At 55.9% G+C, this 24251-nt stretch overlaps 9 protein-coding genes across 9 annotated transcripts; 6 read left to right on the plus strand and 3 right to left on the minus strand.

The window, feature by feature from the left end:
• Nucleotides 1–1077: 1077 nt before the first annotated feature.
• F5144DRAFT_494707 (uncharacterized protein) lies at nt 1078–3599 on the plus strand (the record flags this gene model as incomplete). The annotated part of the gene is made up of 2 exons (XM_066786049.1): nt 1078–3339; nt 3396–3599. 2 exons carry the CDS (start codon nt 1078–1080, stop codon nt 3597–3599), a joined length of 2466 nt encoding a protein of 821 aa, XP_066642128.1.
• Nucleotides 3600–4298: 699 nt separating this feature from the next.
• F5144DRAFT_494414 (mitochondrial 37S ribosomal protein mS45) lies at nt 4299–5523 on the plus strand (the record flags this gene model as incomplete). The annotated part of the gene is made up of 2 exons (XM_066786030.1): nt 4299–4767; nt 4970–5523. 2 exons carry the CDS (start codon nt 4299–4301, stop codon nt 5521–5523), a joined length of 1023 nt encoding a protein of 340 aa, XP_066642129.1.
• A 194-nt stretch (nt 5524–5717) lies between these two features.
• F5144DRAFT_622553 (protein-tyrosine phosphatase-like protein) lies at nt 5718–7563 on the minus strand (the record flags this gene model as incomplete). The annotated part of the gene is made up of 4 exons (XM_066792106.1): nt 6977–7563; nt 6477–6621; nt 6150–6333; nt 5718–5928 (listed from the first exon to the last, which is right to left on the minus strand). Exons 1-4 carry the CDS (start codon nt 7370–7372, stop codon nt 5718–5720), a joined length of 936 nt encoding a protein of 311 aa, XP_066642130.1. The 5' UTR covers nt 7373–7563.
• A 1458-nt stretch (nt 7564–9021) lies between these two features.
• F5144DRAFT_323563 (uncharacterized protein) lies at nt 9022–9707 on the plus strand. Its single transcript, XM_066784066.1, has 2 exons — nt 9022–9489; nt 9553–9707. The coding sequence occupies exons 1-2, from the start codon at nt 9135–9137 to the stop codon at nt 9633–9635; spliced, it is 438 nt and encodes a 145-aa protein (XP_066642131.1). The 5' UTR covers nt 9022–9134; the 3' UTR covers nt 9636–9707.
• Nucleotides 9643–10458, minus strand: F5144DRAFT_323459 (uncharacterized protein). The gene is made up of 2 exons (XM_066784065.1): nt 10389–10458; nt 9643–10328 (listed from the first exon to the last, which is right to left on the minus strand). The coding sequence occupies exon 2, from the start codon at nt 10266–10268 to the stop codon at nt 9780–9782; it is 489 nt and encodes a 162-aa protein (XP_066642132.1). The 5' UTR covers nt 10269–10328; nt 10389–10458; the 3' UTR covers nt 9643–9779.
• A 1388-nt stretch (nt 10459–11846) lies between these two features.
• F5144DRAFT_323600 (uncharacterized protein) lies at nt 11847–12841 on the plus strand. The gene is made up of 2 exons (XM_066784067.1): nt 11847–12339; nt 12395–12841. The coding sequence occupies exons 1-2, from the start codon at nt 12049–12051 to the stop codon at nt 12566–12568; spliced, it is 465 nt and encodes a 154-aa protein (XP_066642133.1). The 5' UTR covers nt 11847–12048; the 3' UTR covers nt 12569–12841.
• Nucleotides 12842–14933: 2092 nt separating this feature from the next.
• On the plus strand, nt 14934–17137 carry F5144DRAFT_323404 (uncharacterized protein). The gene is made up of 4 exons (XM_066784064.1): nt 14934–15115; nt 15318–15641; nt 15954–16152; nt 16235–17137. The coding sequence occupies exons 2-4, from the start codon at nt 15389–15391 to the stop codon at nt 17034–17036; spliced, it is 1254 nt and encodes a 417-aa protein (XP_066642134.1). The 5' UTR covers nt 14934–15115; nt 15318–15388; the 3' UTR covers nt 17037–17137.
• Nucleotides 17138–17663: 526 nt separating this feature from the next.
• On the minus strand, nt 17664–19345 carry F5144DRAFT_492652 (uncharacterized protein; the record flags this gene model as incomplete). The annotated part of the gene is made up of 4 exons (XM_066785929.1): nt 17664–17727; nt 17835–18652; nt 18718–19149; nt 19232–19345. The coding sequence occupies 4 exons, from the start codon at nt 19343–19345 to the stop codon at nt 17664–17666; spliced, it is 1428 nt and encodes a 475-aa protein (XP_066642135.1).
• A 1075-nt stretch (nt 19346–20420) lies between these two features.
• Nucleotides 20421–23297, plus strand: F5144DRAFT_494977 (uncharacterized protein; the record flags this gene model as incomplete). The annotated part of the gene is made up of 1 exon (XM_066786072.1): nt 20421–23297. The coding sequence occupies one exon, from the start codon at nt 20421–20423 to the stop codon at nt 23295–23297; it is 2877 nt and encodes a 958-aa protein (XP_066642136.1).
• Between the last annotated feature and the right edge of the window lie 954 nt (nt 23298–24251).

Consider the following 24251-nt stretch of genomic DNA (forward strand, 5'->3'; position numbering starts at 1 on the left):
AAACTCGAGACTGCAGATACCCGCTAACTAGCACCGAGACGACAAGCTCTACGAAGTAACACGGGGATTTATTCCCGGGATTGTGTTGTTGCCATGCAACGGGCCTTCAGTCAAAGCCTTTGGGGCAAACACACAAGGTTCAAAGTTGGTCTGCGTTGTCTCATTTGTTCTGCCATCCATAGGTGGAAGGCTAGCAAAAAAAAAAAGTACTAAGTTCGGCTGGACTTTTCACCCCATTCCCCGGGGCTCGTTTCTCTCCGCCTTGAGTATTTACGGGATTCAACCTCGGGCCAATACGGCCAGCGTGCTTTGTTAGAGAAGATATATTTTGCGTGCAGCGAGTCTCCCGTGGTATGTTGGTTGTGTGACGGCTGCTAAGCTTAACCTCTTTCGGCACGGTTTGAATCGGGGTATGTTGTATCGAAGAATGAGACGCTGCTTTCAACCTTGACAACATGGAAGTGTTGTTGCCGGGCACCTCCAGCTCTGGTGTATGTACATGACCTTACCCACAAAAATACGCCTCTCGAGTCGTAGGACGAGAAGTCGTTTCTGTCCCTCTTCCCGATCCAAGCCACAAACGGAGACTCATCAACAACCCCTTGTGGCATGTTTTGACAAAAAGGCTCACTTGGCTCACCATGCATAAAAACGGATCTCCAAATTATGTCAATTCTGCAACAGCGCTGATTTGTCCATTCCGTGCACGCCTTGCACAATCTAGAGCTTCCGATTGGCAAGCGGAGCTTCTGCAACGGCCGGGCGGGGGTCGTGTTCCGCCAAGACCCACCATCCCTACCTCTGCCTATCGCTCAACCCAAAGCTCCTCGAAGGCAAAGAGCTCTCAGCGGGAAGGCAAAGCTCCCGTTTGCCAAAAAGACACACATCACAACACAACAGCTCAGAGGCCATCGTCTTTGACCTGAATTGCTCTATTTTGCAGCGGAAATGCTGTGGTTTTCTTCCGGGCTCTGAACCCCAGAGACACTGGCAACCACGGCCTGTGGCCTCGCACTGGAACCGGCCTGAGCACCGTGAGCCAGCATCCTGGGCTCATCCATCTTTGGATTCTCCGGTATGGGAGACTTCAGATCTAAGTTGCGGGCTAGAATTTCGCGACGGCATTCGGGCATCCCGCCGCTCCCGTCCAGCAGAAATGGCAACGCCAGCAGCAATAGCACCAAGAGCGTGGAGCCCAGCTCTCCGGCGAGCGCCCACCGCGTCGATGATGCCGAGACAGTGGCCGCAGCTCCCGAGAACCAGGATGGCAGCCACACCCGGCAAGCCACGGGATCATCCGAGGAGCAATTGAAACAAGGCGCAAAGCAGCTGCAACCAGGCGGAGTGCTTGCCGAAGTCAGCGATGCAAGCAACGGAAGGGACGGCGATGATGTTACGGGTTCTGGCAGTGCTGCAATCAGCCAGAACCCAGACAGTGCCCCGAATCCCACTAACAATAGCCTGCCATTGCCCACCTCACCAGGCCCCGGCAAAAACGATGGCCCCGGCAATGATCGCCGCATCCTGACAGACAGCGAACCCTTCAGTGGCAACAAAAATCCAGCCGATGCCGCCATTCAGCAATTGTCCCCGTCGTTGCCGCCGTCGCCAACTACCCGTCCCTCGCCCGCCGATGAGCCCAAACCCAAAGCGCCCAGAGTCTCCACCGATGTTGCCCGCCGAGCCCGAGTCAGCGACCCGCCCGTGAGCTCAGACCTGTCTAGCCCGGGCTCTCGACCCGCTGCTTCTGGCCGTCCCTCCTTCACCCTTCACGACCCTGTGGACCCGGCGTTGAGCATTCAATTGCGCCCGTCGAACCCGTCGAACCCGACGAGCCCTCGTCCGCCCGCGCCGCCTAGACGGCAGAGCCTGCTACCTAACCGACAAACGTCGCTGATTCGGACGCTGTTGAATGCCGGCCAGACTGATGACCTCGACCAGAGCGCCTCGGATCAACTGCCGCCCATTAGCCCGACCATGGCTACACGCAAGCTCTGGGTGAAGCGGCCAGGCGCTTCTGCCACCTTGGTCACCGTTAACGAAGAGGACCTAGTTGACGACGTCCGCGAATTGATCCTCCGGAAGTATGGCAATACGCTCGGTCGCCAGTTTGATGCACCCGATTTGACGTTGCGCATCGTGCCCCGCGAGACCCAGAGACAAGAACGTATCTTGGGGCCCGAGGAACCAATGGCTCGTACCTTGGATGCATATTTTCCTGGTGGACAGTCGGTAGACGAGGCGTTGCTTATCGACATACCGCATCGCCGCACGCCACGAGCCTCTCCGAGAAATGGCCCTCCGCATGCACAACACCTCACCTCGGTTAGCTACGAAGAAATGCGGCCCCTCGAGGGGAGCACCGATTACTTTGGGCCCGGTGCCGTTGCCCATATCCCCGTTACACTCGCCGGCGCCGCGAACGGCACCACACATTCCATATCAGTTTTGAACACAGGCCAAGTGCCTCAAATTCCATCCCCGGGCGGGACTACACGAACGCGGCCTTACCGGGACCGGCCCGATAGGCCACGGCTTGGGAGACAGCACACGTCGTCCCCTACCATCCTCAACGTTGTCGGCGCCGGGGGGCACACGGCCACCATCGCCGTTGCCACCAACCACGGTATGCAGCAAGCGTCTTCGATTACGCGTTCCAGGACTCATTCAAATGCTTCTTCAGAACAGCCGAACACCGGACAACCCGCCCCACCCGCACCCCCCATACCGACACCTCCGACTCAGGAACCGACGGTTGCACCTATTCCCCGGACTGCCACGCCGCCGCCGCCGAGAGCGGCTTCACCTCGCCCTCCCCCTACGAGCCGGCCAAAGAAGAAGAAGACGGCCGAAGCTCCCGCGTTACCAGCAGGCATGCTCAACGGCGGCGTGCCGCCAATCAATGTGCTGATTGTCGAAGACAACATTATCAACTTACGACTCCTGGAAGCGTTCGTCAAGCGGCTGAAGGTGCGCTGGCAGACTGCTATGAACGGTCGCGAGGCTGTCACCAAGTGGCGCGCCGGCGGCTTCCATCTGGTATTGATGGACATCCAGCTGCCCGTTATGAGCGGGCTTGAGGCCACTCGCGAGATCCGCCGGCTCGAGCGCACAAACTCGATTGGCGCTTTCTCAACCGCGAGCAACGGCAATAACAACAACAACAACACCAACGGGGGCGAGCCAGATGAATCGAAAAATGAGATGCCAGAGGAAGATAAGCTTCAAAACAGGGAGATGTTCAAAAGCCCAGTCATCATTGTCGCCTTGACGGCGAGCTCCTTGCAGAGTGATCGTCACGAGGCGTTGGCTGCAGGCTGCAATGACTTCTTGACCAAGGTATGCCGGGTTCATTCATGATCCCACATGCAGTATTCGCTAACAGTACCTTCCAGCCGGTCACCTATGTTTGGCTCGAACGCAAAGTCATGGAATGGGGCTGCATGCAGGCATTAATCGACTATGACGGCTGGCGGAAGTGGAAGTCGTACACCTCGAACCCGGCACCGAAGCCAGATATCGAGGAGGCTTCTGCGAAGAAGGCCAAAACCAAGAAGAACCGGGCGGCTCCCAATAGTTCCTCTTCGGACGGCCAGTGAGCGCGCTGCCCCAGTGCTCTTCGTCACCAAAACGGGGGCAAGACCTTGGGGCGAACCGGTTCTGGTCATGACCTACTATACCCCCCTCCCGGCTGCGGGAATGCGGCCGCGTGTTTAAACTATGCATTGAACGCATGGGCATGCTCTATAGCCTGCCCCCTATCTGGCTTCTGGCCCATGCCCCCCAGCGAACACACACCCGTGGTTGGAGCGGCTTATCGGTCCTGAAGACCAAGAGCTATGTCCCATTGCTCCAGATGTCACGGGAATTTAAAACAATACGTCGGAAGTGTATCAATGAAAACGTCCACAAAGACGAAGATTGTGGGGGGAAACGGTTGATCTAAATGTCGGGTCGGCGAACGAGGACCTAATGAGTTAGTGGGGCTTTGGAGCATACGCGATGGAACTGCACGATATCTAGGAACAATGGAATATACCCTGAATTGTACCATAACGACAGAGCTTTCATGTGGTTCCTCATCACGTTCTAGGATTGGCAGCTGGGGCGAGCAGGCCGAGTAGGTACCCAGGCAAGCCATTGAGGTCGGATCCTTCATAAACCCTAACCCTGTACTACGCCAACTCGATGCACCATGGTGGGTCTTGCTCCCCTGTTCCCGCATCCAAGAAAATTCCAACCACAGTCCAGAGCTCAACCTCCATCTTCCGCACCCGACCCCGACAATCACCACAACCATGCCGCCCCGGATACGTGGCGGCAGCTGCCAGCCGCAATTGCTTCTCAACTACCTCGAGCCAGCGCCATCATCCATATTACCATCAGCCGCCATCATCCCACTACACAGGCCAACGGCGTCGTTGCCAAAATGCAACCGGGCCTTCTCCACGACGCCAGCGCCACAGATTACGAAACTGCGTCGGGCGTTCAAGGAATGGTGCGAGGAAAATGAGGAGATGTTTCGCCAGCACCCCAGGGACCGCCATATGAACTACATCGGCACCGGTTCGCGGCCATTCCCCAACAATCCCAACTTCCGAAGCGAGCCCGTGTTATCGAGTGAGGCACGCAAGATGATCTGGGAGGCCATCATGGTGAAGGGCATGCCGCTTAAAGCTGTGTCGGCCGAGTTCCATGTGGACATGCGCCGCGTCGCGGCGGTGGTGAGGATGATGGAGATTGAGAAGAAGTATGAGCGTGAAGTGAGTTACCTTACCCTTTTCTTCTCTTCTACCCCCACCTTCCTTCCCCTTTTCCGGAAGGTGTTGGTTGTGTTGGCTTCCCTGATGATATGCAACAAAAATTCGATTAGTCTTGAAGACTTAACCGTGGTTATAATGCTCAATGTCTGACGAAAGTTATCGCCGCTTGCTATTTCCATTACCTACTCTGTCTTTGTGTCAGGTAGCTAACACCTGTCGTCAGGGCCAACCCCTCGCCCATGTCTACGCCCGCGCCATAGAAAAGATGCTTCCCCGCCAAGACCTCCGGGATGGCGAAGACAAGTTCGAGCCCATCAACGACATCCATGTGCACAGTTACACGATGCAGCAATTATTCGTCCCGACGTCGGAATCGCGCGAGTTCACGCGCGCCGACGCAGCCAAGGCGTTCGGCGAGCACATTCTGCCGCCGGACGCCAAGATGCGCATTCCCGAGCTTGTGCAGATGGAGAAGAACATCGCCGAGGGCATGGATGAACGCGATGCGCGCGGGCACTTTATCAAGGAGGCGGCCGAGAGCGAGCAGGCATTTGCGGAGAAGCAGCGCGCGCGTGCGGTAGCCGCTGAGGGGCGCAAGACGCGCGTCAACACGGGCAGGTTCGAGTTTCGGTTTGAGAAGATCAATGCTGAAGATGTGGGCCCCACGGGCCGCGCGCGGAAGGCCGTGGGCTGGCGGTACGGCGCGCCGCATATGGACCGCAGGAGAGGCGAAGTCAAGATCCCGACACATGTGGGGTAAGGCCTTGGGCCGACCGTGGGGATCAGAATCATTTCAGGAAGCCGGTGCGTGTATGTATTTAGGGCAGCTTCACCAGCGGCAAGCCCTTGTATGAATTATTACTTGGTCTGGGATAGTCTAGACGAAGTCCGCAGAAAGCGGCCTTGCTACCTTTGTATAGCAACTATATCTTGTATTGTAACCAGTCAACCAATCTAAGGACGGGGTTGAGCCGCGAGCCCGGCGGCGTGGCTCCTCCAGTCCAGCGACTCCTCCCCCTCGGCCAGGTCGACGACTAGGTTCCGCCGGATCTGCTCGACGCTTTCGGGGGACACACCGAGGTGGTCGACGACGTAGCTCTCCACGGACCCGTACCGCTCGCGGATCATGGCCAACGTGCCGAGCATGTATTCACTCCTGCGATGGCTAGTCAGCGAAACACACGCTGCTCGTAAGCCCCTGGAGACCAGTCCGGCTTCTCACAGCAGCAACAGCAACAAGAGACAACAGCGACGGAACCAAGCACCAGACGAACACCCACAAATCACCCCGCTAAAAGTCACCACGGAAGGAAAGCAAGCTAGGATTCGAGAAAGAAAGAGGAAAAAAAAAAGAAAAGGAAGAAAATAAGAAAAGGCAAAACTTACTGCGCACTCACCATCCTCTCGGCGCGCTCCCGGTCCCCAAACAGCGCCTCCCCGCGGATCAGATGCTGCACGATCTCCTCCTTGCGCGGCGCCAGCCCCAAATCAGTCAGGCCGTACTCGTGGGCGATGGTGGCGTCGTCGAGGCCGCAGAGCGAGAGGATGAGTGCTATTAGGACGCCCGTTCCTTTTTTTTTTGGTTAGTTTTTGGTAAGGGGGGGAGGTTGGGTAAGAAGGCGGGTGGGGGGTAGTGGTAGGGCTGTCCGTGAAGACGGGGTTATGGATGGATGGATGGATGATGGGAGGCTGGGGGGGTCGGCGAGTACATACTGTCCTTGCCGGCGGTGCAGTGCACCAGCAGCGGGGAGGGCGCCGTCGATGAGGCGATGTGCTCGAGAACGGTGCGGAAGGGCGAGTGTGGGTGGTCCGGGTCGGCGGCGGAGTCGAGGATGGTGGCGTAGGCGTTTACAAAGCCCTGTCTCCGCTGTCAGTATCATTTGGGTTGATGCAAGATCCAAATCTCTTTCTTTTTGTGTGGGTGAGGGCGTGGGGGGGCGTGCAGTACCCGACCCCCCCCCCCCGGGAGTCTCGGAAAGGGGCGCGGAGGGATGTGCGGGACAGGCGCGGGAAACGGTGGGTTGCCATTGTGTAGACAACACATCCCGTGCGTATTTGCCCCTTTCCCCCGTCCCCGGCGTGGCGCCCGTCCAGCCCTTCTGCAAGCCAGCCTTGTGGCTCCCTGCAGCCACAACGGTCCGCGCCCGCAGCACTCACCTGCCCCGTTGCAATCTGCGGCTGGTAAGAGCTTGGGTATGTGCATCTCGACTAACCTTTGGCCCGTCACTATAGTCCCGAAAGCGCATCACTAAAGCCTCAGGGCTATAGTCCTTGTCCAAGAAGACGGGCACAAACACCCGGACGGCGCCCTCCCAGGTCTTCGGCGGGTGGTTACCGTTCTTTGCAACCTCTGGGACTGACCGAAGGTCGAATACGTGGGTGATTCCCAGTGGCCGAAGTACGGCGATGCCCTCGTCCTCGAGCTTGGTCAGGTCGGCGGAGCGGTAGAGCACGCGGCGCCTGATGACCTTGCCCGGTTGCCCTTCGATGGCATACCCCCCGGCATCTCGTAGGTTGGCGAGACCTGGGACATGGATGAAAGGAGGCGAGGGTAGGTCGATGTGAGCCACTGGTTGGTCTGTCTCCGGACCTGTCTCCGAACCGGTCATGTTGGCTGGAAGCAAGGATTCAGAAGCGATTCAGTAGATGCAAGCTGAATGAAGATGCGGTTGCGCTGGTTGGGCAATTCAGTGCTCAGCCTACCAGTCTGATATCTCGACTTTTATATTGGGTGTCTACGTTGAGTGGTAGTAGGTGAGAGCGACCAATACCTCGGGTAGATTGGGTGGGGGAGGGGGTGGGGAGGGGGGTGGTTGAGAGAGGGGTCCCGAGTCTCGGGAAGAGCCAAGTGTGTGGGGGTAACCAATAGTAGACTGCCTGTTAGGGGCGTGTCTTGCGTGTTTACTCCAGCCTGTACCTTACCTCCTCCCTAGGCACCTAGGCAAAATAGGGGTTTGTTGCCCACTGTCGCAGTCTCCACCTTGACAGCACAGTTAACACAAGACAGCGAAACAATGCCTTGCCATTCGAGCCACTGTTTCACCTCGTCATCACAGCAGTGGCAAATTGTAAATCAGGTAGAGGACAAGTTACAGCCGCATTTGTGCCCAATGGTGCCGGCCTCTCCCAATTGACCACTCACCAAACAAATAGACAAATAGATAACCCAATCAAGCAGCTGAACGAAGGATGGAGGCGCCGAGGGAGTTTCACAAATCACTCGCAGCGCAAGGTTGCGAGATTCCATGCCCTGCATGAGCCGCGAGATCGATCACCACACCCATTCCCCAACAGACTTTTGACTTCCCTCGGCGATGAACAACTCACTCCAGGAATCGGTGAGGGCTCTGGTCGCAATTCTTTTTTGTCCTTGGTCGCCTTACCAGCCCGCCCTTGATTGAGCACTGCGCTTCGCCCAGCCCGGTTGGGGGCTGCTGCCTAATTCGATTCCAATTGCAAGTGCGAGACAGTCTAGAACAAATCCACGTTTTGAGGCTGAGTGTCTGAGACATGGCATAACTGACCTCTAGTGTAGAGCCTAGTAAGGAGCCTTACGGGTGTACTGTATGTGCCTGGGCAACTTCAGTCCTACCGATTTCTTTATACCCATTCCAAGCCAACCAGCAGGAACCGCTCTGAGGATCTCCAGGTGTCCGAAATAACTCCGCGGCCACACGACCTTCCACCTTCTTGGGTTGAGTGCCGAGACAAGGCAAAGGTAAATTCGAATTGGCCAAGGGTAACTTCGACCGCAAGTTCGATTTCGCCACATTCTCCTAGCCGTTTTCAGCAGTTGTCATGCCTAAGACTTGTGTGCCAGTCGGAGCTGCAGGAACCTCTGCAGCCACCCCTGAATGTTGTCTGTGAAGAACGGTTATGCGACGGCCGAGATTGACTTTGAACTTGCTCAGCGATCCAGAGAGGAATGTATAAAAATCAGGAAATAGCAAAAATCTAGACTGTTTCTTCTAATACCGTCCTGCATCGCTGCAATGCGTCTTTGATGAGTTCTGGCCAAGTCTATCCGAAACGCCAGCGGATAGATGCTCAAAACCACAACCCCAAAAAGCAAACAACCTAGCCAAAAACCCCCCCAGCGACATGTTCAGGGATCGATGCGAGCCAAACGGTCGGGCAAGCACCATGTGACGTTGAGGCCCGCATTTCCAGTGACACAAACAGGAAAAAGAAAGTGAAAGACAAAACAGCCCAACGCCCAAGAAAACCCCCCACCCGCAACCCGCCCAGCGGCAACCTCCAGTTCAAGTACCCGAACCTAGACTAAACGAGCAGCCCCGCTCGTATCCAAACGCCCGGGAAAAAACCACAGCGGGGGAGGAAAGAATATCTGCCGCCATTCTTGTCGTTGTGATGCTGATAGCAGTATCGGATCTGGACCCCTTCCCCCGGGGAGGAAGGTCTCATGGGTGTGTAATGCTGTCAACACCATGGCGGAGCGACGGCCCCTCCTTTCCGCTCTTGTCGTGTGTTGTGTCGGGACGGCATCGTGTCAACCGTCATCATCGTTGCCGTCCTGACCTTGGGCTGCGCCGTATGGCGCGCCCAGGTTTAGCGGCCGGCTTGGATGTCGTGGGCCTCCTGGGTGCAGTGGCCATAGCCGAATCCGTGGTGGCAGTTGATGCATTGGACCGCGGTCGCCTCGTTAGCCGTCCATTTGCAATTGCAACAAACCCAGAGGATGGTGCGGACATAAGCGGGCGGCTGGATTGTAGAGACGGTTAGCATGCAAAGGACTCTCCCGGATGGGATTGGACGCGGGAGAACTCACGGCCATATTTGCTGGTGGTACGGAAGCAGCCGGTCTGGAGGTCAAATATGAATGGGCTGGTGTCGAAGGAGACTGGTAGCTGATGAAGAGTTTGATGTTGGATGCCCTCTTCGTTTGAGTGCACGCGGCGGCCTTTTTAAATCCATCGTAGGCGACAAAATACTCTGACCTAGCTGTCTACCCCTGCTCTGGGTAGTCGCAGCGACACTCCCAGACCGACGAGAAGCCTAACGTCCAATCGAGGCATGATGGGGCAATCTCAGACCAAATTCCAAACAGATTCCCGAGAATGGACGACTGATAGGCGTTCGTAAAAGGACGTGTGAAGTCGGTGAGGTGGAGGTCGGGAGTAGTGGAGACAGGACAAAGGTAACAGGGCACTTATGATTGCCCCGTCGAGTTCTGGCAAAGGCGAAGGCTCGGTGAGCGCGAGCCCTTGCTTGGTGTATGGCTGAGAATCTTTCGCCTGGCGGAGGTCGAGCACGAGCGCGCCGCGGACCATGACCCATCACCAAAGCCATGATGAAAACGGCATTTGTTGGCCGGAGACCAATCTGTAAGATGGCTGAGCCGTCAATCTGGTCAAAATATCCTGCAACGGCGGGCGGCGGCTTAGTGCCGCCCCAGCGGGATTCTCCTAGCCCCCAGCCAGGACCAAGAACCAAAACGAAACCGGTGCAAGGACCAACCATCACGCTTCTTCGTCCGCGGTCCATTGGCGAAGACAGGAGGAGCTACTCGGCACGAGAAGCAAGTGATGGCGGAGAATAGGCCTTCTAGGTTTCATTGTTAGCACTCGGCTGTGACGACGGTGCCTCGGCGCTTCTTCCGCTTACCTTGCTCCCATCAACGGCCTTTTGGAGCTGACTCAAAAAGACGGCGACGGTTCAGTGCAAAAGCCGATGGAACAACCTCGATGGGGTGGGTTTAGGGCCGAACAAGTCCGGTACCCTGTCCTTTCGTCATCCTTTTGTTGCCCTGAGGTATCGTTGTCGGTTTGTAGGCGTAACTGTCGTTTGTCAATCCGACCGAAGATGCTAATTTCCCGATTCCCATGAACACTTTGAAGGCCAAAACCTGGGTGGCAACGATCTGACAGCACAGGCAAGATTGATTGGCCCTAGTGCACGAGACAGCCCAGCACCTCTGGTGAGAGGAAGCGCGAGTGGGCCCAGCTTCGCCGTCTTGGTGGTTGTACACAAGTCTGCTGAGGCGAAAGGCAGGGAGAGTCCCGCTGTCTGAGGCCTCCAGGGTTTCCAAGGTATGGTCCATGGGTCCCACAACAACGAAAGCCCATGAACGGGAGAAGGCGGACCTTGAAGCTCTTTTAATCCAAACCAGCACATCCATCGGAGAGAGCGAAAGGCTGAGAGCAGAGCCTCATGCCTAGCCAAAATAGATAGATCTCTAATTGTGTTGGCTCGGTGCCGCCCAAAACACGTTGTCCGCTTTCACAAAGCCGAGGTGGGTGTTGAGAGATGGGTCGGACTGGCCTGTTGTGCCCTCCTCTATGGAATGTGAGGGGGGACAGGGCGCCATTCTCATCCAGCGCGAATGCGGCACGGTCCCCGGTGAGGAAATGCGGCCGAGATGGCGAGGTGCCCGACAGAGCTCGACAGGGGAGACGAGGCTCTAGGTCGTTGAACTTTCGGTGTGGCTCGGTGGGGGTGGGGAGAGGGGGGGTAGGTGCCTGGTGCCTAGTTAGGTAGGTGCGTGGCTAGGCACGCAGTAGGTCTTGCATTATTCCTCCTCGCTCTACACCACTTCCAGCCCGAGACGCAAGTGCCCATCTGCATTGCAACCCTAAAAGTATGCGGGTGCAAGAAGGTTAGAGATCACAAACGATGTGTGGGAACCGAGTGTGAGGTTCCATGCTTCTTTTGTTGTTGTTGATTCGATTGCCGAATTGGCAAAGTGGGGTCTGTCGACTGAATGTGCGATTTTTGAGTGCTTGATGGAAGCTCGGGCCACATCAGCCTTGTCAACAACCGGCCGGCATTTCGTTCCCCTGTCACCTCTGCAACAACGTCATCCGGCAAATCCATGGATGGCCGGATGGCCTGAAGCTGCCGTCGCTGGTGTGGCCGAGCCTGTTTCAAGAAGGCCAGTTTGATGTCCCAACAGCTGAGGTGCTACTGACTTGAAAGTAGTGATTCTGTGTGTCATGTTACGGCCTCGGTTGATTAACTAGCGCATCTTTTCTGTACTTAGGCATTGCGCTAATTGACCATCATCTGTTGGGTCACTGCCGATCACGACCGCGCTGTTCTGCTGTTCTGCTTGGCAAATGGACGCTAAACTCAACTAACCACGTAGTATCCCACCGATTAATTATCGAGGCACCGCCGTCTCCAGCCTCTCGGCCTCTTTTTCCCTCTCTCCTTTTCATGCGCCAACAGCACGCTCAAACTTCGCTTCAAGAAAAGGTTTAGTGGACGTTCTCGGCCGGTGCGCAATCCAACCGCCAACTGCCAGCCGCCAACTACCAACCGCAAGATGGCCGTCGGCGACTTATCGCTGAGCTACCTGCTCTTTTCGCTTTTGCACTTCTCTCAGTTCGTCCTCGCAGTCACAGTTTGCGCTCTTTATGGTATCGACCTCGACCGCGCCCGGAAGGCCAACGTCGATGCTGATGGGAAGTGGATATACGCCGAGGTCGTGGGCGGTCTCTCCGCCCTGACGGCCATCCTCTTCTGCGTCCCATTTGTCCTTCGCTTTGCCCTGGTGTGGGTCTGGAACTTGATCCTCTTCATTCTCTGGATCGCACTCTTTGGCATTGTCGGCAAGGTGGGTCCCCTCTTAACCTCATGTGCCGACCCACAGCTAACCCGGTTTACCTTAGATGTACATCCACGAAGATGCTGAAGGGAACGGCGATATCCAGCGGATGAAGAATGCCGTATGGGTGGTCCTTGCGAATGCTATTCTATGGCTCATTGGCGTGCTGGCGCATTTTATTTACTGGTGGGGCCATCGGGAGCGCAGGAGTCGGTTCACCAGCCGCGCAAAGGTGTGAGCATGCTCTGGGTAATTCCCATCCAGTCTCCGGCAGAGAAATGTTCTGGCGACAGCAAGTTGGACGGTACCCTCCAGCAAAGCTTCAGTTTCTGGGAAACGTCACAGGCAAACTACAGCAGGAACGGGACCTTTCAGGGGCGATGATTTCATGATACGAATATTTGATGCGGTGCATTTTAATACCCCTATAATTACTTATTGTATATTTTTAATACTGCTGCGCTGCATAGACTTAGCATGTTTTTTCGTGTTGTTGTTTCTTGAACGCTTGGTACCTAGTGGGTGTTCGTGTTGGCCGCCTTTGACCCCCAACCGGGGGGAATTCTTGCAGTATCGCCACGTCGCAATGGCTTCAAAACGCAAAGGATCAGAGACAGTGGCGGAGTGGTATAATCTTGATATCTCCCCTGTATGTACAAAAACACCAAAACACCAAAGTTAGGGCTATGCAGTGTATATACTTCCACATACATGGGGGTGAAGCGCCGCGGTGGACTCTTCGTTCCTACGTGGTGACGTCATGGTGCGTGCTGCGCAGACCATCTCAAAACAAAAACAATCTCTGTCGACACCCATGAGGTTTGGACTGCGGAGATGCCTTTAACTTGGTGAATATTTTTTTTCTCTGCACCTTCTTGTAGGTAGGGACAGATTCATTAAGAAAGAAATGGTTTTCGGCGTTGGGTGTGGACATGTGTGGGCCGACACGCTCGTCACCCTGAACGTTGAGTTGAGGCCCCGAAGGGGGAGAGGGGTCGGGCACTTGAGTGCCAAGCTGACGATCGCTCGAATTTGCGGAGTGAGTGGTGGCGCCGTCTTTTCAACCTCCCACACTCGAGTCACACCAACTCGGGATCAGCGCACGGCTCGCGACCCTTCGAGCAGCTGCTTTCGCGACGGCAGAAAAGACCCAAAGATTGTCAAAGATCAGCGGCCACTGCCGGTCTCCTGTCTCGAAAACCGACATGCCCATTTGTGGGCTGCTGTTCGCAGTCGAATCATGGCCATGCCGCACATCAGGCTATGTCGTTGTTGAGATAACGATTCCCGAGACTTTCTGTGCGTGTGTACGAAATAACTACCTGCTGCTTTCGCCGGATGCCTGATGGGCTGGTTGAGTCTGTTAACCCCGATCTCAACCCAACCGTTAATAACTAGCGTTAACAGTGATGACGATCGCGAGACGGAGCAGCACGGAGCCCAGTCAAGCAGTCCACATACATACACCTGGAAACCCCCTTCTGCGGCACTATTCATGCCATGCCATGCCTGCGTGATACCCGGAAGGGGAGGGTGGGGTGGCTCTGGAGTCTGTTAATTCTGCTTCTTGGAATTTCGCGCCATGTTGCACCCAAAACTCTCCATCTGTTTTACGAAAGTTGCCATGATCAGCGTCCAGGGTATCGATTTCCACCCAACCACGGGCTCGAGGGCTAGCGAGTAGAAACACATAACCACACACGACATTCGCATGCCATTACCCGTCATGTTGTGTTTGCCAGGGTATCAATACATGCATACGCTACCTATGGCGGCCCCGCGCAATCCGGGGCTCATCGTCAACAAGTAGCTTGTTCTCGAGTGATCTTTGACCTGCCCCCGACTCAAGGCCGCGCTCGTGTGCTGTGAGGTGGGCCCGTTTCGGGCTTTCGGCACAGTTATCAGCAACAACCTGGGAGATTTCATCATGTGGCTTCAATAGGCTCTGGCTCTCCCCCAACTAGCCTGAGCCATCCATCTCTGCATCCCCCTTGTCAACCGTGCTGTGCACAACCAAGCCTGCCCAAATCCTGCGAACACGGCCCAGTCACCCAGCGAGCCGCCCCTCTGTGCCATTTGAAGGTAACCCGGCAACACCCTGGAGATATACCTTACATGTATGTATGTAGCTGCAAACGAATGCATACAAACAACGGAACAGGGTTTGCAAGATTGGCTTGGTGTGTGGTGGGGCAGCAAGACAATCCTAGTCACAGGAAAGGATCCCATCACCCACCCCCCAGGCAGCCGGGGTCGGTCGTGGAGGGGTGGGATATGAAGAGCAAACGCCCACCCAGAGCCTGCACATCTTTTGAACTTTCTGATCCTAACGTTCAAACCTTTTACCATGCCCTTTAAACCAACTTCCACAAGCCTAACACGCCGCCCGTCAGCACCAGGCTGATCGTCTTCCGACACCCATGAGACTCCTCACCACTTGCTCAAGTCCAGTGCTTCGGGCGGACTTGCACTGTTGATGCCCTAAGCCTCACAGCAAACGTACTCCTGCGAATGACCGGGATCCCCCTCTGGCACGAGGAAACACGTCAAACGATCAACCCTTCACAGTCGTTAACCTATCTTATGCTCGACTCGCTCCTGCGATAGCTCGAGTCGATCAGACCCCGGTACGAATACTACGGGCGAAACGAGGCGAAGACGCATGCGTATATTTGATCGGAACAGTTGTCGATATCAGCCTTCGTTGGGCTTCCTGGTAGCGAGCACGACGAGACGGCACAGGGTTGTAAAAAGAGGCTATTTCATGGTTACAGAGGCTCTATCCGTACGTATAAATGCCCCTTATCGAAGTCCTTAAGGCGACCCGGGGGTGCTCTGGGCCCAAGCTTGCCGACCGATGGAGGTTTTATTAGAAGCGACTCTTTGCCCCCCTCGCCTCCTCCCCATTCCAACATCACCCTCTTTGTTTTTTTTATTCGTTACTGCGCTCTGTCAAGGTCTTTCCGCTGATATCTTCTATTGTACAGGAATAATTACGAGCGCAGATACTTGCACGTTTGATGACGCCGTTGCTCGCAACCGACATCACCCTTACGAAATGGAAGGCCATACTCGTTCTTTGAGACTGCCGTTGCCAACTCCAAGGCGTCCGATGCACCAGAGGACACACTCTAGCTCCTCTGAAGACTCGCAGTCGTCCAACACCTCACATAAATCGCACGGTTCAGAGGACCAGTTCATCCTGTCTCCAACTCAGACGCCTGCAAACGAGAGCGCTCCGGCTCGCGTTATGATCCCGCGGTTTGCAACAGACCCTGCCGCAGCGAGGAATGGGCTCCTGCTGGGTAAAGGTACGCCACTCTCAACATTTATTTTGCCTCTTGTTTTTCGAGACCGTGTTTTGGATGGGTGTGTTGGGGTGGTATTTTAGTGAAACACTCTGCGGGGGATTTTAGAGGGATGTTGTGGGGCAATGGGACAGCCCGTTGAGTCCCTCTAGCGGGGAAGTGGCCGCTGTGGAGACCCCCACGTTGGCCAGGGTCCAGGTCTCAGACACTGCGTCATAGGGCGGCCCGGCAAGCTTTTGATTGATCCCATTTCTTGGCTTCGACTTTCGCATTCATCTTCGAGTCGGGTTGACGCTGATCCCATTCTCCCCATAGTCGAAGTGAAAACCCGTGCTCAAGAGTCGGAAACTTATCCAACATCACCAAGCCGTCTGAGAGTTGGTCCGAGCAGCAACATCAAACCGGTTGCCATTGAACTGCCTGGAAGGCGGAAAACCGACACTACCTCTGCTGCGTCCGTCGCATCTGCTTCCATCCCCCCACCTCCTCTATCAGCAAGAGGCGACGTCCCTGGGTACGTTATGCTTTGTTTAATAACCAATGTACTCCGGATATGGATGAGGTATTCCAGTTGCTGACTTAGCTTTGCTGGTTAGAGGGTACTTTCCGCTGCACGAAGACCCCGACTCCCGGGTCCACATCCCCCACCCGTTCCACCTCGACGCCGACATGGCTCGGCGGGACTCTATACGGCGGGCCGCCGAGTCTAGTAAATCTGGAATAGAGCCCCGTCCCTTCTCGCCCGCGCATTCCCCCCCGAGCAAGCAAGCAACTGCATCAGTGTCTCTCGACGCCCACATCTCTTCGTACATGCCCAGTGGCCTCTATGACGACGTAGCTCTCCCCATGGGGAAGTATTACCCGTCTAATTGGGAAAACCGACATGGAAAGTCCCCACAGACACGGCCGTCGGTCATGGCGCAGCCTGCCACGTCCGCCATGAGGTCCGAGCCGCAGATCCCCAAGTTTCAAGGCGACCAAATGCACCACCACCGGCCCGTATCCGACGTCAAGAGGCGGCTGCTACAATACCAACGAGATATGGTCGCGCAGGCTGCCAACGCGCTCATCGCTAGCACTGGGCCTGCCGGTTCGGCAACGGCATCGTACCCGAGCGGAGTGCCGCTGCCAAAGGGCCAACTTGCTGCCACGTTTCTCAGGACACACAAGCCGCCCTCGCCGCGGCTAGCGCCAGTTGGGAGCCCCGGCCCGGTGACGCCCATGTCGCTGGAAGCGGACTCCTATCTGAGTCTTGGCCCGTCGTCGGTGGGCGGTGGGGCGGATACTGGATTCCCGGGCTTGGAGGTGCGGGACGAGAGGAAGGCGGGCAGTAAGGGGAATCATCGCCGGAAGGATTCTCGGTCGTCGCCTCTCGATATGATTGCCGCGTCGGTTTGAGCGTGACCAACCGCTGGAATGGCAAGGCCGGTGGGTTGGTTTCTTTCCGTCCATTCGAATTATGATACCCACACATAGACGGTGAGGGGATGGTGTTAAGAGATGAGAGCACACATGGTTGGGGCACGGGGCTTTTTGGATGGTAGACACGATTGCAGTTATACAACTTTGGAGCACCTCATTTTTAGATTATCCCAAGTTATTACCTCTCACAAAGCATTCGCTTGCCGCTTGAGGCAGTTAATTCACAGCAAACAGCACAAACTGTAATGCAAAAAAACACGATAAACACTGGCCACATTACCAGCATAAGCTGAATGCCCCAATTGGTAGTTATTCTTGATAGAAAAACACTAATAAACGATGGCTGGAAAAGGACTGCCGCTGACATTATGTATACCGCCCGCCCGCTGAAATTAAGTTCCTTCTTAGGTACGTTACCCTTTTTGTATAATTTCCCACTCCCTTAATCTTTTCAATCCTCCCTTGTCCAAGCCTTTTCGTACTTACCAAGACCCAAAACCGTGTGCCTTTCCCTTCCCCTAGAAACGGGCCAAAAAAAAAAGAAAAGAAGAGAAAAGGTACTTGGGTCATGAACTCATAAACAATGACGGCCTAACGACACCGTTAAAGAGGCTGGCAATAGTTGGCGGGGAAATTGCCCTGCCTCCCGCCCAGCTCTCCAAGCCACCTATTTCACACGAGGTTAGCCATGCCCGCGCCATCCACGGAGTTTATAAACCAGGGGTAAAGGGGTAAAATGTTGAGGAGAGGGGGGGAAGGGGGTTAGAAACGTACCAATCCTGATCCGTGCCCGTCCGTTTGACCACCCTGATGCGATCACCCTCTTGGAACGACAGATCCCCCTCGCCCTGGCCCGCAAACGCGTACAGTGCGACAACCCACTCGTCTGGCTTCCGCTTCGGCGGCGGCGGCGGCGGCTTCTTCTTGCCGAGTGCCGCAAAACTTCCGTTGCTGCCGCTAAAGCTGCCGCCGATGCTGCTGGCCTGGGACGCCGCGGGAGACGGGGTGCGGAAGTAGCCGGGCCGTTGTTGTTGTTGTTGCTGCTGCTGCTGTTGGCCCGGTGTCAAGTTCGCAGACCGGGCAACGTCGGCTCCGCCCAAAATCGTTGCCGTCGTAAAATCGGTTGCGTTGGAGATATCAGGACGCCTGTAGGAGTTGGACGGGGAGGGCGTGCGGCTGCGGTCCACCGGCATCGATGGGACCCGCAAGGTTCGCGCCTGGGGCCCGGAAATCAGGCCTGTTACGGAGCGGCGCGGCCCATTGATCAAGGGGGCTGGTCCTGGCCTTGGAGAGAGGTTGCTAGTCGGTGGTTGCGTCACTTTACCGCGAGTACCAATGAAGCTAATGGTTTCGATCTGGCTGCGGGTGGGACCAATTGCTCCGTTCCAGATGGCGACCACCTCTTCCATTGGAGGCGGCGGCGATGGGAAACCAAACTCCTCGCAGTAACCATGCAGTGTTGTATAGTACAGCCCTAGCAACCGGTTCTGGATCATGACCAGGTTCGAGAGCAGCGGGGTGACGAGACTGAAGGTTGCATGGATGATCGGCGGTAGGGTTTCTTTGAGATGTTCGTCGGCGATACCGAATTCCTGTCTCTCTTTGTCAGTACCAGGCTCTCGAGGCCAGTCGTACAGAGCCAGGGGGGGGGACTCACGTCCGCGGCTCGTGACATTTCGACATCGGCTTTCGCCAAGGCGGCCTCCTCCTTAGGGTTCCGGCCTGGTTTCCGCTGGAGCTTCAACGTCTTATCTTGTGCTTTCTCGTAGTCCACCCTCTTGTTCTCCCGCTTCTTGATGGTTTTGCGGATCGGCGCAATGCAGGTGCGCGCATCCGTGGCGGGCTTCAAAATTTGCTCTTCGATTAGAGCCATCTCTTCCACTAATTCCGCCTTGAGTTCGGTGTACGCCTTCTTCAACTTGAACGTGCGCTCGAGCTGGAGTTGCGGTGTCGGGACGGCGTGCCGACTTTGGCCGTCCGAAGCGCCGGCGATGGGATCGTAGAGGCCTTCATATTCGGTTACCACCTGCAATTGGGTGTTGGTAAGAGCGGCCCACGAATCCCTCCACATCCTCGCGTTGTCGATGATCTAGGTCGATCGACAAGGTTAGCGGGGCTGCAACCGGCGCGACCGCACAATGGGTTAGGTAGGTAGTTTTTGAATCACCTACCTGGGAGAGGACATGGTCAGCGTCTTCGTAGTCGTTTAGAAGAACAGCGACCTTGGCATTTTCTCCGGGTCCCTTGTTTAGGATCTTGCCAAATTGCCTTTGCATTGACTGCATTTTAGAGAATGTGGATGGTATCAGTATTAGAAGAAGCGAAAATGGATGGTATCACTTTGGGGCGACTCAGAGAGGCCAGCGTCGCGCCCCGTTCACGAGTGGGATGTGATGTCGCGACGGAAGGCGGTAGTCAGAAGTTAAAGCCTCCGAAGGAATCAGTCAAAAAAAAAAAGGCCCCAGTGTGTCGAGGGGAGGAATGTTTGGGGCCAAGCGGAGAGAAGGAAAAAGGAACGGCCGGAAAAGAAATACGACCGACGGCACATGCATCAAATGTATCACACGTTGGACAAGACGATGGCTCGTCTGGACGTGTTCCTCCACTCCCATCCTCCTAGCGGCACAGCCTCCAAACACACTCGGCCCGTGCATGAACATGAAGGGCAATGGAACTGTGAGTCTGAAACTGGGAGCTCTGAATTGGACACCAAAGAGGGGTTCTCGGCGAAGTGGACATGGAATTGACTCCTTCAGTGGCGGTCGTCCCGCCCCACCGACTGGAACCACCCATCCTTGAGAGTCTTTCCATCTCTTGATTGCGAATAAAGTGACAAAAAATAACCGGGAATAGCACCAGATGGAACCGTTGGTCCGTGATCAACAAGGGGCGCCTTGAAGCGGGGCTAGGGGTAAGTCGTGCCAAGGTCCTTGAGCCAACCATGAACCTTGTTGCTTCACAAGTGGGAAGGTGGGGCTTCGTTAACTTACTGGAGGTATTTGGGTCAGGTGAGCGCGCGTCGCCGACTAACGCGCCTTCCAAGGTCGCTCGTACGCTTCCGCGATAAATTCAAGGCTGCACATTGCAGGCAACAACAAGCACTCGAACCAAGTCATTACGAACGAAAAAGAAAGAAGAAAAAAGTCGATAGAAATGCGATGATCGAAAAGCCATCGTTTGCCCAACACGCCGCCCATGCTATCCTCGAGGCCGATCTCTGCGGGGTCCTCGAACCCGGGCAGCGGCGGACGCAGCGCGTATGTCCTCGATTTTATCTGCCTGTTCACCCACGATCTGCGCAGAAAACAAAAAAGATGGGAAGATGGCCGCCTGAAATACCATACCTTCAACAAACGGGTCATGGTCTACGATGAACGCGGCAACTTCGTGGGAGACCTCCATTGGCAGCGAGAGGAGGACTTCGATGAAGGCGAAGAAGTCCAGCTGGAGCGCGGCGGGGTTATCGTACAGGTGATGGAATGCGTCGGCCGTCATGAGCAAGATTTGTCTGAGTTGCTGGATAAGAGAGCGAAAGAAAAGGAACAGCGTCAGGCACGGGTCATGATACGTCCGGCCCTTGCCACAGCGGCACCGAATACCCCCCTGGCTACACCTCGTGCGCAAGACCACTTTCAGACCCGGCACCGGCCCCTAAACCACGTCCTGGGAACTCCGACTGGCCATCATGGCCGTGCTGTGGTTCCTCACGAGTCTCCCTTCGAATTGCGGCAGAAGGCCAACGACAATTCGAACGGTTGTACCGAGCCACGTCCCTCAAAAAGGAGAAGACGGGATGTTACACCGCCGAGCAAGATGGGCTATGCTCAGAGCTTGTTTGGCGCTACCCTGTCTTTGTCCGCTGTTCCCGTCAGCTCGGCCCCTCCACGACCGCGAGCCAGTTTTGTGTCTCGTCCACAGTCAGTGACCTCATCCCAAGAAGTCAGACAGGATTTGCGCCATGCTCAGGAAGGCCGGGATCGTTCTGATGGCGCCGACTCACGCGCCAGTTCTGTTATGGAGAAAGAGGTGGTACCTCCGCCCAAGTCACTCTATGATGACAATCGGAGCACCGTGGATGAAGAGATCGTGAAGACCGGGGTTATGTCAAGGGATTCGGGCCCCCCTCGCCCCATGAGCACAACCCAGAATCGTCGTCAGAGCACTACCCTACAACCAACAGATGCTAACAGCCGACTTTCAACCTCGTTTGGCGAGGGCAAGCCTCCAGCGATCTTGAACAGACAAACGATGAATCCTCGAAGAGCTGAAAAGCCAGAAACGAAACGAAACCCACGGCCGACAACCGTAACGGACCAAACGGAAACTGTTAGCAGCAGTCGCACAGCCATCGTCCCGGACTTAGGAGGCTCGCGCTCACAAGCCATTGTCCTGAATGAGGACCCGCACTCCGGAGTGGATGCCGAGGCCCAGTCCTTCCGACGCCGGGAAAGGCCAAGCAACGTGGCTGAACCGCAACACGGCCTTTCAAGAAATCCAACCAGGCTTTCGAAGCGTAACAAATCGTTACAGTCGACAGCTCAACCCCAACCCATAGAATCGGGGACGGCGGTGGCGGAAGATGAAGCCGGAGATCGGTCACCCAGCGAGGAAAGAACAGAGCTGCGGCTCAAGCCCAGGCAAAAACGCGGCCTCTTGCTTCTCTCCGAAAAGAGGGACCGGCCAAAGCAAAACAAGCGACAGAGTACATCTGCCAGCGGGGCAAGTCTTACGGACAAATCCCCCCGACCGCCCACCGTCTCAGCAGCCATTGGGCCGAGCCTCGCAGCCTGCCTTGGAACTACTGATATTGTCTCCATTGCGCAACAGGGTAACACTTTTGGCCCATTGCCAGTTGCCCCTGAGCTCCTCACATTGGAGCCTGACCCACCACAACCGCTCTCTCAAGGGCACCAAGACATCCCACTCGAAGATGACACCGGGTGTCAAATCACGGATTCTACGTCGTGTATCGCAGATGACAACTCAATTGGGTGCGCAGCGAAACCAGTGGACCAACCAAACTTGGATCAATCGGACTCCCCGAAACGTGACCACAGTAACATGCCCAGCTTCTATGACCGAACTGCGAACCTGTCACCTTCTCCACCGAATCGGAAGGTAGCTTCAAGGGGCGAGGAGCGCGTACATCCACATAACGAACCAAACCGATCGTCGGAATTCGGACCAGAACAACCCCCAACAAATCTTGCCCAGGGGCCCGCAATCCTAGGATCCCCACGCCGGACGCGTAAAGCCAGCCTGGATGACCAGGGCTCGAGCCGCTTGAGGAAGAAAGCACGGAAAGAAGACTCAGCTGGCAGTGGCGGTGAAGAAATGCCTCGGCCACCGGTCAAACCACGCCTCGCCAAGCTAAGTAGGAAGAGTATCAGGAGTAGGGAGGTTTTTGGGTTTGTACCCTCCAGCCCTCCCATCTCCAATCTAGCGAATCCATTCCGGCCAACCGCGGGTCTTGAGACTTTCGATTCGGCGGCAAATAATTCAACAGGAAGCCATGGTCTTATAGCCCCCGTGAGCGGAGCGTTTCCAGTGCCGGACGGGACGCCACTCTCCCCAAGAGACACCCCCGAGGCCCAAACGTCTTCACCACGAAAAGTCTTATCCAGGGCTACCTCACCTACTCTCCCTCTGTGCGACACAATTCCCGGTACTGGGTCGGGTGAGGGGGTCGTCGAGGGACCCGGAAACACAAAGGTGGAAGGTTGTGCTCCTCATCCCAGCATCAGGGCCCCTAAAAAGGAAGCTGATGTGTCCACGACAACACTCAAGAGAGCCAGCCAGGAGCAACCACCTGATATTATCCCCCTGCGGCCACAGTTACACGAAAATTTGCTTGGTCCTTCAGAACAGCCTGAATGGCCAGTGGGCGACATTTCCAGTATCGGGATTGGTTCCGGTGTGACTGAAAGCACCACCGAGCATATTCTAGACGCGCCAGGAGTCGGGCCTACTCGGCGCAGGATCGCGAACCCCGCGACCCGTGGTCGTAAGGCTGCATTGAAATCCGACGCTGCGGGCCAAGTTCCTCAGTCGATCGTGCCCGTAGAACCCATTCCCGCACTCAGAGGGGTCCGGCCACCCGCGGCGCCACACCCGGAGCCTTCCACGAGCGAGCGCCCCAAAAGGAAGATGAAGTTTCCCGGCTTTGCCTCGGCAAAAGGGGGTGGTCCTTGGAGTAGGGAGGCGCATGATTTGCTGGAGACTACGCGCCCTGGCTGAAGTTGAGCCTCATTTTGACCCCACGATGGATGATCTCCAGTTCCGCTCGTCTCTATGACGAGGTACAAGCCCCGGCTTCCTCTAGCGACACTTGGGCCGCCGCCTTGCAGGCTGTTTCGCCTTTAGTGGCTGGTGTATTCATTTGCGGACGGTGTGGCATATCATCTTTAGAGGGAGAATGATGGAGGCTTGATCAAAACTAGCCCACCAAAAGACAAAAACTTGGCATCAGTGAGGCGCACGCGTCCTCCGCCCCTTTCTGGACGTCGCAGACTATATTTTCGTTCCCCGGCAAATTATCACGCAGACGTGACATCTAGATGAGGCCGGTGTGCAATTCAACCAAGACCGGCGTTGGTAGAGCGAGTTGTTCGGCCCGTTTCCCACGCGCCGGCCATATTCCACGCACACGGTATCCTGGTTGTCAACAAGCCAGTTGTCATACGAGAGGGTTACCGCCATTGTATGTACCATTATCACCCGAGTGGAGGCGGCACAGGGGGCACATGCGAGGTTCTCTCCCAAGAGCGTGCGACGAGCCAATTGGAAGCGGCCCCAGAGTATCTCCAGCGCTGTCGGTTTCTCCCCAGCCTTACCACGATTGGGTTGGATTTGATCATGGACCAACGCCATGTCACTGGGCCCCTCCCCTCAGGGCCCCCCTCCCACACAAGATTCGGACGGTTTGGATCGTGACGTTGCGTCACAATCCCTGTATTATGTAAAAGTATTTAACGACCGGCCGGGATGGCGCGACGACGTCAGGGCCATAAGGCTGAGCCCCTGTATTCTGCACGGACATGGGCAAGACCCAAAGTGGAATGGAACTGAGGAGATGAGACGAGGATTTCGGGCTTGGGACTTTGTACGAAACACATCATTGGGCAGGGAATGGGACGGACCGTATCGGTATCAAAAACGAAAATGTCTCTGATCGACGAAGCGGCAGAGGGT

The sequence above is a fragment of the Chaetomium tenue genome (genome assembly GCF_020726465.1).
Source record: "Chaetomium tenue strain MPI-SDFR-AT-0079 chromosome Unknown F5144scaffold_5, whole genome shotgun sequence".
Lineage (NCBI taxonomy): Eukaryota > Fungi > Ascomycota > Sordariomycetes > Sordariales > Chaetomiaceae > Chaetomium > Chaetomium tenue.